This window comes from Crocuta crocuta, unplaced genomic scaffold (genome assembly GCF_008692635.1).
Source record: "Crocuta crocuta isolate KB4526 unplaced genomic scaffold, BGI_CrCroc_1.0 scaffold1529, whole genome shotgun sequence".
NCBI classification, from domain to species: Eukaryota; Metazoa; Chordata; class Mammalia; order Carnivora; family Hyaenidae; genus Crocuta; species Crocuta crocuta.
Window position 1 is genome coordinate 122,377 of NW_027532160.1, and position 13,017 is coordinate 135,393.

The window sequence follows — 13,017 nt, forward strand, 5'->3', positions numbered from 1 at the left end:
TTCAGGGAAGTTGTGAGATTAATTGAGATAGCAAGAAAACTTCATGCTTTCCAGTAATTTTATTTTATCAAAACACCCTGCCCTCCCATTTGTAATGACACCGTTTTATTCTTGCCAAATTCTGCCTCCCTCCCCCCAAGCTCTAATGTCTACCCAAAGAGCTGTTGGACCTCTTGTCAGGCTATTTACATCCCTCCGTCCCCCAAACCTTCCATCCCAAATTCAGTCCTGTCTTAATACTCCTGGAAATTGTTCTCTCTGAGGACAATAACAGGCACAATAATTCTTTGGCTTTTGCTCAGAAGGTACTATTCCAGAGAATCAAAGAAGAGTGTCATTCTTAGATGTAGAGGGGAACCTTTGTGTATTCAGCAAGAGCACAAAGGCTCCAATGCCAGCAAGCCTGGGATTTCCTCAGAAGTGAAATTGGGGCTTGTGGAGGAGAGGAATAGAACCAAGAAGCTTATTGGTGAGCTCAGGATTCTTCGTCCATGACATCTAGGATGTTGCTCAGAAGAATTTTGAAAGTAGGACGTTCCTCTGCTTTCTAAAACCAAAGAAAAAGTAGAGTGTAATAGTGGGCTAGAATTCACAATTCAATGGAAATGCACTGCGTAAGCAGCAAATGTTTATTAAGTGTATACGATATGCCCTGTAGCATACCCTGTCAATTACACACACAAAAGAATGAATGAGAGAAAGAAAGAGGAAAAGAAATGGAAGTGCTCCATAACATCCTTGTGCACTTTTCCTCTTTAGTAACTCAGGTTATTAATGTGATGGGACAATTTGCAAATTAAACCCACAGACACTGATTAAAGTGATAGTAAATTCATTACAAAATTGTACACCAATGCATCCTTATTGTGTATCCTGAAGTGAAAAATGGCTACTGAACAAGTTTAAATGTTTGACAGAACTGAAACTGTAAGCTTTCAAATACGCTTTCTATCATTCCACAGCCAAAGTTTTACAAAGAAATTAGCAGTTCAAGATCATGGGCTGCATCACTTGGACATTTTGATTACCACTGTCTGGCCTTTAGACTAAGACCCTTTGTGACCTCCATGGTCCATAAACCCCTGAGATATTTTGTGATTCAGGGCATATTCATGCCAGAAAGCTCTCAATCCATCAGAATCAAAAAGTCATCAATTTCTTGTTCTTTTGAATCAGTGGTTCTTAAACCTATCTGAGTATCAGAATTTCCTGGGACAATATGGAAACCAACTTGACAATAAACTATTCGCAAAAAAAAAAAAAAAAAAAAAAAGAANAAAAGACTTTTCTGGGTTCTGCTTTAGACATATCTAATTGGAATCTCTGGAAGTAAGGCCCAGTCATTTGCAGCTTTAAGAGTTCCCCAGGGATTCTGATATGCATCCAATTTCATGAGTATTACTTTTCTTTAAATGTTTAATTATTTATTTTGACACAGACAGAGAAAGACAGTGGGAGAGCCTGAGTGGGGGTGGGGAGGTGAGCAGAAAGAGGGAGAGAGAGAATCCCAAGCAGGCTTCATGCTGTCAGAGCAGAGCCCAATGTGGGACTTGCTCTCAGGAACCATGAGATCATGACCTGAGCCAAAATCAAGAGCCAGAGGCTTAACTGATTGAGCCACCCAGGTGCCCCTCATGAGTAATACTTTAAACAGGCTGTGAAGAAAGCACCTGTCTGAAACAGTTAACTAGCAGAGCGAGGATGTCCTAATTGGGAGGGAGCATTGTCAATCCCCCTTAATCCTGCATGGCACAAGAGAGAGAAGGGAAATGGTTGTCCCTTTCTCCACACATCCTTTGTGACCTCAGTAATTTGTTGAAGGGAAGGGAACCATGCTATGCTCTAGATACCCACTTTTCACCCCACCAAGAGGGCTCCCAATTCACATATATGCTTGTTGGACACTGTCCTTCCTTGTTTCTAGTGGCACAGAACTAAGCCAAGCATTCATTTCCTACTAGACATGTAGGGTGCCAAATTAATGTTTCCAAGGATCTACTGAAACATGGAGAAAGTACCTCTGAAAGAACTCAAGGTGAGAGCAGCAAAAACATTTTAGTAATAGCGGGACAGGCTCCTTATTTGCAAAATACCGCCTCTACCCACATACCCCATTAAGCACCATATTTAAAAAAAAATGACCACTACCAGGATGCCTGGGTGGCTCAGTCAGTTAAATGTCATCTTTGGCTTAGGTCAGTGGTTCATGAGTTCAAGCCCCACATCAGTCTCTCTGCTGTCAGCATGGAGTAGTCTGCTTTGGATCCTCTGTCCCCCTCTCTCTCTGCCCCTCCCCTGCTTTTCTCTCTCTCTCTCTCTCTCTCTCTCTCTCTCAAAAGCACTAAATAAACATTTAAAAAATAAAATTTAAAAAATGATCGCTACCTATTTTAGTTCCTTTCAGTTTTTTTTTAAATGACATTTAGGACCACAGCCAGAAAAGTTTCATAGTTAGTAAAGTAGAAGAAAGAGGCAATGACTTCCAAAGGAATCAACACAAATTTTAATGACTTTTCTCTTCATTGTAAGTGTCCATACATTTGCCTGAGTACTGTTAACTGCCTGCTTATGCTAGGTGACATGGCCCCACAACATCCCCTTTTCCTAAAGCTGAGTTAGTAATGGAGTCTGCTAATGATGCTCTAGAGAGAACTGGATGAGCCTGGGAAAGCCTCTGTCCACTGAAGGACTAGGGTACAGGCTGGGTCCAAGGATGTGTGCTGTTATCGGTGTGTGCCCAGTGGCCTCGTGGCCAGGGAGCATGGGAACTGGATGCCTGGCTGGCTAAATGGGAAAGTACAGCTCAAGGAAATCATTTAAGAGGTCCCAATAAAACACTTACCTCATGCCAGCAGCTGTACATGATGCTATATACCCTCTCTGAAGCTAGATGAGGTCTATAGAGACGTAGGCCTTGGGTAATGTGTTCAGCCGTTTCACTGTTAGTAAATCTTTCATATGGCATCTTCCCCAGAGAGTAAATTTCCCACATCAAAACTCCTAGAAAATGAAAAAAGGTATTATGTCGATTTTCAGTCTCTTCAGAAAGATGGGATCCTAGTCTTCCTAGATCAATGTCAAATATTAGATGCAGCTGATTCCCCACACTGTGAATTTTGTATTTTGTCCAAACTTCTGCTATAGTACTGACCACACTGGAGGGTAAACAGGATTGTACCGGACTATTAGCTCTTCTAGGAGAGAGACAGCATCTCATTTGTTTTTGTAATTATAGGATCTGGCAGAGTCCCTTGGTACATAATCAGTATTCAGATGCTGTGGAATACTGAATAAATTGTTTGTTCCTCTCAATGTATTGTAAGTTCTAAGAAGGCAGGGATCATGTCTAGTTTACTCTTTTGAGCCCCAGGAACCCCTGTGGTGCCTGACAATAGTAAGCAGTCTCTAAGGACTGGTAGAACGAAAACAAAAAAATAGTAACCTCTGTGCGCAGGTTACAAAGTGGCAATTTCCCCACTGCTTCCCCTTCCTTTGAGCTGTATAATCTGTATAATTTTATCCACTCACCAAAAGCCCAGATGTCAGATTTGCTGCTGAACTTGCTATACATAAGGACTTCTGGTGGAGACCACCGGACTGGAAATTTGGAGCCTACTGAGCTTGTGTATTCATCATCCAGGACATACCTGTGAATGGTTCAGGACTTGTTACTGTTACGATGTGAAGAGCTTGACGTGTGCTTAAAATTTCTTGGCACAGTCACATGAGCTGCACAAATGCATGCCTATGGGCCAACCAGTATCTTTTAAAAAAAGCTATTTTTAATGTAATCCTGTTTTCTTATCTGAATTAGCTTTATTGATTAACAATATGGTTATGGCAAGTATGAAGTGAAATAATACTCCCTTCTTCTTCTCTGTCCTCCTTTGCCTTTTCTCCTTCCTTCTATTCTGCAGTTGCCCATGGGAATTAGACTGGGAAAGAAGGAGGCTCAGGAGTAGAGACAACAGAATTAACAGATCAAGAACACGTATTTGGAGAAATTGGCTTTAAAAAAGAGGGAACGAGAAAGGAGAGGAGAGGGATATTACAATAAAATGAAAGCACAAAATAAGTGACTTAAATAATTCAGAGAAAGAAAAGAAACAGAAAGAAGGCAAAAAAGACTAGAATGAGGGGGATAAAATAAAGGGAAAGGGTGAAAAACAATAATGCCACCTCATGTTTGTGCTGTGCTATTTTTACTTTTAATTTTCTAAGATTTATTCTTCTTGAGAGAGAGAGAGAGAAGCAGAGACAGAGGGAGACACAGAATCTGAAGCAGGCTCCAGGCTCTGAGCTGTTAGCATAGAGCCCAATGAGGGGCTTGGATTCACGAACTGGAAGATCATGACCTGAGCCGAAGTCAGACACTTTGAACAACTGAGCCACCCAGGCACCCCTATTTTTACTTGTAGAGGGAAAGATGAAAAAGGCATACTCACCTGGACAGGCCAAAGTCAGATACTTTAACAACTCCTTGATCATTTACCAAACAGTTTCGGGCCGCCTGTAGTACAACAGTTACCAGTGAGACTCTGGCCCTGACACATAGGTTAAAAAGCACAAAGCTTCTGCCCGCCAGGGGAATGAAGCCAGGGAACCCTCATCTCTTTCACTCAAGAGACACTTTCCCACCCAGCAGGAGTCAGCTGTTGCCACTGAGAAACTTGGATACATTTCCACTACATCTAAACCAACCTGCTACCTAGACATAAGTAAAGCACTGAGGGCATGCAGAATGATTTCATTCACAGTGATGATTTCAAGACACCCCTTCCTCTACTGAAGTGCTGAGAGAATTAGGGAGAACAGGAGGCAAGTTTGGTTTGTTTGGTTTGCTTTTCTGCCAGTGGGACTAAGACAATTGAGCCTTGGCCTCTGTGAAATAAGCAGGGGCACAAACTGACGCCTCTAGAGGCCAAGCAGGCACAGGCAAAGTGAAAAAGTTAAGTGGGGAGGGTAGATTGCAGGAAAATGCAGAGCATGCAGTTGGTCTGATGGAGGCAGCCGTTCCTCAGCTCCAGTTGACTGTTAGCATGGCCTGTGAGAATGGGCCTGGTGTTTCAAGATGGTCAAGATTTTCAAGAGAAGCTAGACATTCAATTTTTATTTTTAATTAATTTTTAAAGTTTATTGATTTATTTTGAGAGAGAGAGAGAGAGCGCTCAAGCAGGGTAGGGGCAGAGAGGAGGGGGAGAGAGAGAATTTTAAAAAGTCTCCACAGTCAGCACAGAGCCCAATGCAGGATTCAAACTCCTGAGCCGTAAAATCATGACCTGAGCTGAAATCAAGAGTCAGACACTTAACCCGCTGAGCTACCCAGGTGCTCTCAGTTTGTTGCTTTTTTAAAATGTGTTTTTAAGTGTTTGCTAAGCAATACACAACTTTTTTTTTATAAAAGAACAAATGTACCCATAGGCCCCCCATATATGACTCTGATGTAACCAAATGACGGCTCTGTGCCAGGAACAGCCCCAATGGGAAGCAGGGTTGCCCTTCTGTCCTAAAGGACCCCACCATTTTTACTTGCTGTGGTAGGGGGCTGGGAGTGAGTGACTGCTCTAGCTACCACTGTAGCAGAACTTGTGGTGTTAGAGCTAGAGATCCTTGACTGCTTGACCACTGGGGCATAGGCTCACCTAACTCTTAATACTTTCTACATAAAACGAAATGATGATTCCAGTAACCCTTCTCATCCATGTAATATATATCTTCCTCTGCTACTTCCACCCCCTCAGTCCTTGTTCCCAGGCCAATCTTTCTGAGGTCCTACCAGGTCTCGGTGAAGGAATTGCTTTGACTCCAGGTATTCCATGGCTTCACAGACATCCTTGCACATCTCCAGAAGCTGCTGAGTCTGGAGGCGGTGGCGCATTTCCCTCAGGTAGCTCAGGAGGCAGCCATTGGCCATGTACTCAGTGATGATGAAGATAGGGCGCTGCTTGGTGCAGACACCGTACAACTGTACCAGCTTCTCATGGGAAAGATTCCTACAGGAGAGGCAACAAACCAGTCCTCCCTTTCTAGCTCTGCATACTAATCAGAAAGGGGCTGGAGAGGAAAAGGGTTGGACTGGAAGTAGAGTATCAAATAAGGGACCATGATAACAAGTTGAGTTTCCCCCTTCCCACCCTAAGCCCCAAATGTGCCTAATATGTGAGAGTGGAGAGGGATTTGGAGCCCACCAATAGAACAGAAAATAAGCCCAGTGCTGACTGAAAAATAAGGGTAATTAGAATCAGTGTTCCTTTTGAAGGTCTCATTTTTCACATTTATCCCCAAATCCTACTGAGATGGTATACCCACGTAATCAACACTACTATCAACCAATATCTAAAATAAAGAAATGATTATTTCCCACTCTAAGTCACCTTAAGCCACAGTGGAAACTGTCCTGGTAATTCCTAGACTCCAGCAACTAGATTGAGGGTTGAGTTTTGGGCTATAACTCACATCATGACTTTGGCTTCTTCAATGAACTCATCCTCGGACATGGAGCCTTCTTTGATCATCTTGATGGCCACGTCATACTGGCCTCTCCACTTCCCATACTTCACTACCCCAAATTGTCCAGTCCCCAGCTCCTTCAAGAAGGTCAGGTCCTTTGGATCGATTTCCCATGATCCTATAATAACAAAGCCTTGATATGATTCTTTGGGAGTCATGTATGTATAATTCCTGGAATAGATAAGAATCTCTACTAGGGGAAGAAATAGGCAAGTGTAAAAAGGAAATGCTCAGGAGTACTAATCTCTTTGCTCCGGAAAATCTCAGGGACAAGGTGGTTCGTGGTTGGAGGAATTGGAATTTTAGGTGAAAGTCAGCCATAAAAGAAGGAGAAACTAAACAATCTGTTAAAAGTCCTTTATGATTACGTTCTTTAACCACAATTAAAAAATAATCCCTCTATTAATCTATGTTTCTGCAGTCCCAGTAGGAGCCACCAGGAGGAGACAAATTATTAAATAACGTATTTGGTTTTGTCTGAATCTTCCTTGAGGTTGCTGGTGCAGAACAGTGTGCTGCAAGGACTAATTGGGTCTGCCAAAGGTGGTCCTTGCAAACTGGCCAGTCCACCCTACCCTAGAGAAATAAATAGTTACCGTAGCCCAGGCCTGCAGTGGAAGGTGCATTCTTGTTTTGTTGAGACACTGGGTATTTGAGCCTAGATATGAGCCCTGAAACATACAGAAAGAGTCATGTTGCTGGTGCAGTGTAGGAGAATGTCGTACACACCCTTGCTTAAAGCTTCACACTTCTGATATTCATCTTTCTGGTACATTTTGAATCCCAGAAGATCTCCATGAACTCAACTTTTTCTGGAAGTTTCTCTTCTCACAAAAGGATTTTCAAAGAAAAAAGAGAGAGAGAAATACTAATTGAACTACACTCCCCAACTAAATATATCCCCACTTCCCAGCCCAGGCTTAGCTCACATCCTACTTCTGCTTTTGATACTGAAAAGTGTTTTATGGGACTCCATAAAATGACGGCCTTGACACTGCCTTGCATGGGGGTAGCAGACAGCAGCAAGTCTTCTCAATGTATTCATGTCCTCACCAAATCTCCCAGTTTTTTCAAATGTCTACCAGACTTAGAAACTGCCTTCTGATATTTTCTAACCTGTATGTTCTTTGAGGGCAAGGATCTTGACTAATAACTTTACTGTGTTCTCCTCCAGTACCAAGAAAACTGCTGAGGACACAATAAGAACTCAATGAATAGTTGCTTATTTATTAGTTACCAGTATATTCTATGTCTTTCTTTAGCACTGAGCATCAGTCACCAAATAAGAAGTCAGTCCATACTGGGTGTAAAGTCTGCCTTTGACCACCACTTTACTTGACCTCTACCCAGCATCATAAGGGTTTTCTTTCACCACTAATTTGAACTGCCTGGTGAGGCCTTTTCTTCCCTTCACCACCTTGTCCCGAATTGCTTCTGCTGGTTCTTGTCACATCTTTCTTCTCTGGTACCCCTGATACTCACCTGCAGAGTTATGCTGATGGTAGTTAATAAGCTCAGGGATGGTGCTGAAAAGGTGCTTCTCAGCCAGGTAATACTGGCTCTGAGGTGTAGAACACACAACATAATGGCGTATCACCCCTTGAGGGTCCCTAAGGAAGTGGATGCTGAGTCAGCAACTTGGGAACAAGGGTCAGTAGGACCCAAGAAGTAAAGTGAAGTGAATTTTTAGTTTAAGAAACACAGGTAGGAGGGGCACACTATTAAAGCACCTCTGCCCTTTGTCCCCAGGGCCTTGGAACAGTAATGCTCACCCTGTAGATTTAGCAAACACAGATACAGTATATTTTCCTGCTTTGCTGGAGTCTCTGACAATGAAACCTCCTTCTTTCCCCTGAAACAATGAAAAAAAAGCTGACTTTAAGGAGGAAATGGTGCTCACACCTGCATCCCACCTGCCCAAACCTGAGAGAAAATTTAAGCCTTAATTTTACTGCCATGTTCCACGTTTGACCTGCAACCTCATTGCTTTTGATTCTGAAAAGTGTAATTGAGACCCACCCCAATAAAATGACAGCCTTAACACTGCCTTGCCTTGAGGTGACAGATAAAAGCAAGCCCTCACTTGTTGTGCAAGGAGAATGCCATTTGCTTGTGGTCACACACTTACCTCTTGCTTTAGCAGTTGCTCAGCTTGACTCCGAGTCATGTGTTTAGAATACCACCTGTAAAGGGAGAAAGCTTCAGCAGCTCTTAGGCCACAGTGTTAGCAGTTTAGAGGTTAAGAGTGCCTTCCACAGCTTGTCTGTGCCAGTGGTTCAGTCAGTTCACTAAACTCCTATTTATTGAGTACCTATCATGTGCATAGCACACTGCATCCCTTTCCCAAAGACTGGTTGGAAATGAAGAGTATAGAACAAAAGGCAGAGGGGTTTAGGGAAGAGATTAGGAACAAGGCATTCAAGGACAATCCATTTCCATGCTTAGGGAGAAAGGACAATGACAGAAGTTTGACATTTTCATCCTTTCAAATGTTTCCTATCAAGCTGTCAAGTCCTTTTCTTTGAGTGGTTCTTCTGAATTTAGGTGGGTGGGGCTGTGTGATGACCTCTCCAGCTCTCATAAGCAAAGGGTGTTTGGGGTGAGGGTAAGACATACCCACTGAATTAGGGTGGTGGCATCATTTGACCCAGTTGGCAATGTCTTTAATAAGTATCTTGAAATTAAAAAAATTATTGAAAGTTTAAGAACGTATACACTATATTCCATTCATCTGGGAAGACTGTGTGCTGGGAACACAAGCATACTCACTCATACATTTCTATGGAGTCTTCTGCTTCAGTGACATAGTTACTAGGGATGTAGCCTTCCTGCCTGTAGGGGAGACAGTGTGGTAGATCATCCAGCACTTCCCACCCTGGGGGAGTGGATACAGATTCATATGCCTGTGTCCCTGGGCTCAGAACCCATCTCAAATGGAGGTATATAAACCATACCCCTCCCTCAAAGAGGATCATATCACTGATGCATAGGTAGGCCAGTGAAGCGTGTAGCCTCTGCATAAGCAGTGCTGGTTATATGCACATGAAAATATATGGGCCAGATCTTACAGGCTCAGAGAGTTGGCCACAAGTAGAGCTGCACTCTGGGAAGTGCTTCGCGGGACAGCATAGTCACTTTGGTGTGGGAAGAACAATTTCTGATTGGGTTACCAAAACAAGGGAATCATGCTGCAAGACTTTGCACTTATGTGGGGAAGGTGGGCACAAGGCTCCAGAAGGGCTGGAGTGGACTCACCCATTTTTATCCCGTGCTCTCCACCAGGGTAAATTGCTCTCCTCCAAAATAAAATATTCATCACCCTTTCGTAGCTGTAGATCATTTGCATTCATTGGCATATAATCATAAAGGGCTACAACCTTTTTCATCTCACTTGTAGAGGCAGGTGCTGCTGTTGGCTCAGGGGGCAGAGGCTTTTTCAAGATCTGTGTAGTGGGGGGGGGAGTAGGGGAATTTGGTTAGATATCAAGCCCTCTCCACTGCTCTTCTCCCCCAACTCTCTGGCTTACTAGAGACACCAGTCCCTAAATCAGGAATCTGAAAAAGGTTTATTCAGCATTTATTCAACCAGTTTTCAAGTACCTATGCTGGGTTCTCAGCCTGGAGTGCACATCAGAATTATCTAGAGGGTGACTAATAATCCCAGGCTGTTTCCTATATCAATGGTGTCAAAATCTCTGGGGATAGGACCCAGGCACCAGTATTTTTACAACTTCCCAGACAAAAACCATGAACAGCCATGATCTGTAAACATTGGCACTAAACTAGTACATGGATCTACTAAGTGACTCCGAATCTTAGTTTCCTTGTTTGTAAAATGATCATAACAACTCCTGCCCTGCTTCCTTAAAAATTATGACAGNAAAAAATCAATAATAACATATCAGTGGTAGGATCAAGTATTGGGTGTACAGGTGTCCACTTTGAAATTCTTACAACTTTATGTTTGAAAATATTTTTCATTTAAAAATATCAAGATTTGTTTTGTTTTAAACAGGTGATTGGATTAAATCGTTGCCAAGAGCTTTGCAGCAGCTCTCTATCTTACCACTGAATAGGAAGTCCTAATTAGGACAAATCCCATGTTTCCTCAAGAACACCAATTAACATTACTAAGTTCTCTGGGAATTCTAAGACTGGTGTGCTTTCAGGGTGTGACTAAGGTTCTTTTTTTTAAATTTATTTTTATTTTTAATTTTATTTTTAAATTAATCTCTATGCCTAACATGGGGCTCAAACTAACGACCCCAAGATCAAGAGTCACATGCTCTAACAACTGAGCCACCCAGGTGCCTCTGTACATTTCCATTTAAGCAGTAGCGGCACCAATTTCCCTGTATACCTGGTCTTCCTCAGGTGTGGGAGGAAGGGGCTTTTTCGTTTTTCNAATGCAGCAGAGGAAAGGGCCCAGGGACAGATTTGATCAGGGACTTAGCTTTTGTATACAGTGCCTTTAGGAAAGTTACGAAAAGTCTAAGTGCATACAGCCCTGTACCAGGTTGCACAGCTTCAAAAGCAGAGTGCCAGCAGGATTTCAGCCCCCGCTAATCCCCTCTCCCAAGCCCCTTTGTGCAGTGGGCAAAATGTACAAACCTGGGTTTGACAGCCCCTTGAAAGGGTGGTGGATAGGGTCAAAAAAGGGAGAAATTATATTGATTAAATCTCTTACTTCCATTCCTGTTCTCCAAAATTTGGCAGCCCATAGCATTTTTGGCTGTCTGAGAGCAGCAGAGATACTGCCCATCGATCCAGAAGCAAGGATGGTATTTCTGTACCAGATCACTGTTGTACCGGATTACTGTAATGGGAGAGAGAGACAAAGAGATCATATCTGACATTCTGAAGAATCCACCATTAGCATGTTTTCCTCTTTGACTAAGGTTAGTGGTGAGCTTCAAATAACTGCCCCTTCCTCAGAACCAGTTGGCTCATATCTCTGGCCCTGGAGAGTTCTTGTGTAGTTCTCTTCAGTGGTCTGTCATGATGACTATCTCCTGACTACTGTGGTAAGAATATTTTATGTCTCCAGAGNGACCCAAAAAAAAAAAAAAAAAAAAAAAAAAAGTTCTCTGTTTTCCCAGTAACCACTACAATCTTCCTATAAGGCAAAATGTTGATTATGGTGTTCTTTTCCAGATACCGGAAACAATATCCCGATGCCAAACTCACTCCAGTCTCAATATGCCAATGTCCCAGCTACCTGAGTGATAGTTTTGTGAGATTAAGATATCTGCCTTAGTGAGAATATCTGCATCAGGCTTTCTGTGTTCATAAAATAGTCAATATAATGGAGCTCAGGAGTAAATGAAGCGATTCTGCCTCTAGAATAAACATGGTTTCAGTCTTTGTAGGGCCTCCGCGGTGGGTTGAACTCATTGTGGGAGATAAACACAACACCTCCATTTCCTTCACAGAGTCATGAGGCTCAAAAGACCTCCCAGAAGCCAAAGTACTTTGCAGAGGATAGAATGGTTTGCAGATAGGAGGAATTGGTATTACTGTTTTCAATACTGTAGCATCTCGAGAACCTGAGCATGAAGTCAATTAGACAAGTCATCTTCGGATCGAGTTGTCAGATAACAGAGCAAAGACAACTGAAATAATTGACAATAACTAACATTGGGACAAAAAGAGATCAGCTGGTCTAAGAACATGCACATTTGAGGACCTACACATCTCAGCCTTTACTGCTAAGGAGAAGTCCACATAACTTTTCTTTAAAAGATAAAAACAAGGTGGGAACGCCTGGATGGCTCAGTCAATTGAGCGTCCGACTTTGGCTCAGGTCATGATCTTGCAGTCGACAAGTTTGAGCCCCGCGTTGGGCTCTGTGCTGACAGCTCAGAGCCTGGAAACTGCTTTGGATTCTGTGTCTTCCTCCCTCTCTGCACCTCTCCCACTCATGCTCTGTCTCTCTCTGTCTCAAAAATAAATAAACATTAAAAATTTTTTAAAAAGGCAAAGTTTTCCTCTGGAGCGACCAGCTCAAGTCCTTAAGAGCTTGCTAGTCACACTCCATTCACTTAAGACTTTGAGAGAAGCCTAGAAGCTTCTGGGGGTCAGGTGCATTTCACAGGCAAATTAACAAAAGTGCTGTTTTTTTTTTTAAGTACTATTTTGATGCTTTTCTAAACATGGATTGGAAGACTACTAACCACCGTTCCCTGCCTACAGCTTCACCCTTTACCTTCTCATCACTCCCCTTCACCATCATACTACGTACAGGGTGGTGGGACCTAGTCAGATGGAGGTGGAATCTAAGGGGTTGCATTGTCTGTAGAGAATTCTTAAGCAATCCCAATCAAAATTGTACCAGCATTCTTCTCAACTAGAACAAACTATCCTAAAATTTGTATGGAACCACAAAAGACCCCGAATATCCAAAGTAATATTGAAGAAGAAAACCAAAACGGGAGGCATCACCATCCCAGACTTTAGCCTCTACTACAAAGCTGTCATCATCAAGACAGTATGGTATTGGCACAAAAA

At 42.6% G+C, this 13,017-nt stretch overlaps 1 protein-coding gene across 1 annotated transcript in view; it reads right to left on the reverse strand.

The window, feature by feature from the left end:
* Positions 1 to 44: 44 nt before the first annotated feature.
* BTK (Bruton tyrosine kinase) overlaps positions 45 to 13,017 on the reverse strand; it is a 31,996-nt gene continuing 19,023 nt past the window's right edge. Inside the window, exons 6-19 of the mRNA XM_077776440.1 lie at positions 11,177 to 11,326; positions 10,871 to 10,914; positions 9,766 to 9,953; positions 9,280 to 9,342; positions 8,639 to 8,693; positions 8,283 to 8,362; positions 7,993 to 8,120; positions 7,107 to 7,181; positions 6,457 to 6,628; positions 5,777 to 5,993; positions 4,446 to 4,510; positions 3,529 to 3,647; positions 2,843 to 3,000; positions 45 to 547 (exon numbers count right to left, since the gene is read on the reverse strand). Coding sequence (XP_077632566.1) covers positions 476 to 547; positions 2,843 to 3,000; positions 3,529 to 3,647; positions 4,446 to 4,510; positions 5,777 to 5,993; positions 6,457 to 6,628; positions 7,107 to 7,181; positions 7,993 to 8,120; positions 8,283 to 8,362; positions 8,639 to 8,693; positions 9,280 to 9,342; positions 9,766 to 9,953; positions 10,871 to 10,914; positions 11,177 to 11,326 — 1,586 coding nt within the window. The 3' untranslated portion in view covers positions 45 to 475. The remainder of the gene's footprint in view (positions 548 to 2,842; positions 3,001 to 3,528; positions 3,648 to 4,445; positions 4,511 to 5,776; positions 5,994 to 6,456; positions 6,629 to 7,106; positions 7,182 to 7,992; positions 8,121 to 8,282; positions 8,363 to 8,638; positions 8,694 to 9,279; positions 9,343 to 9,765; positions 9,954 to 10,870; positions 10,915 to 11,176; positions 11,327 to 13,017) is intronic.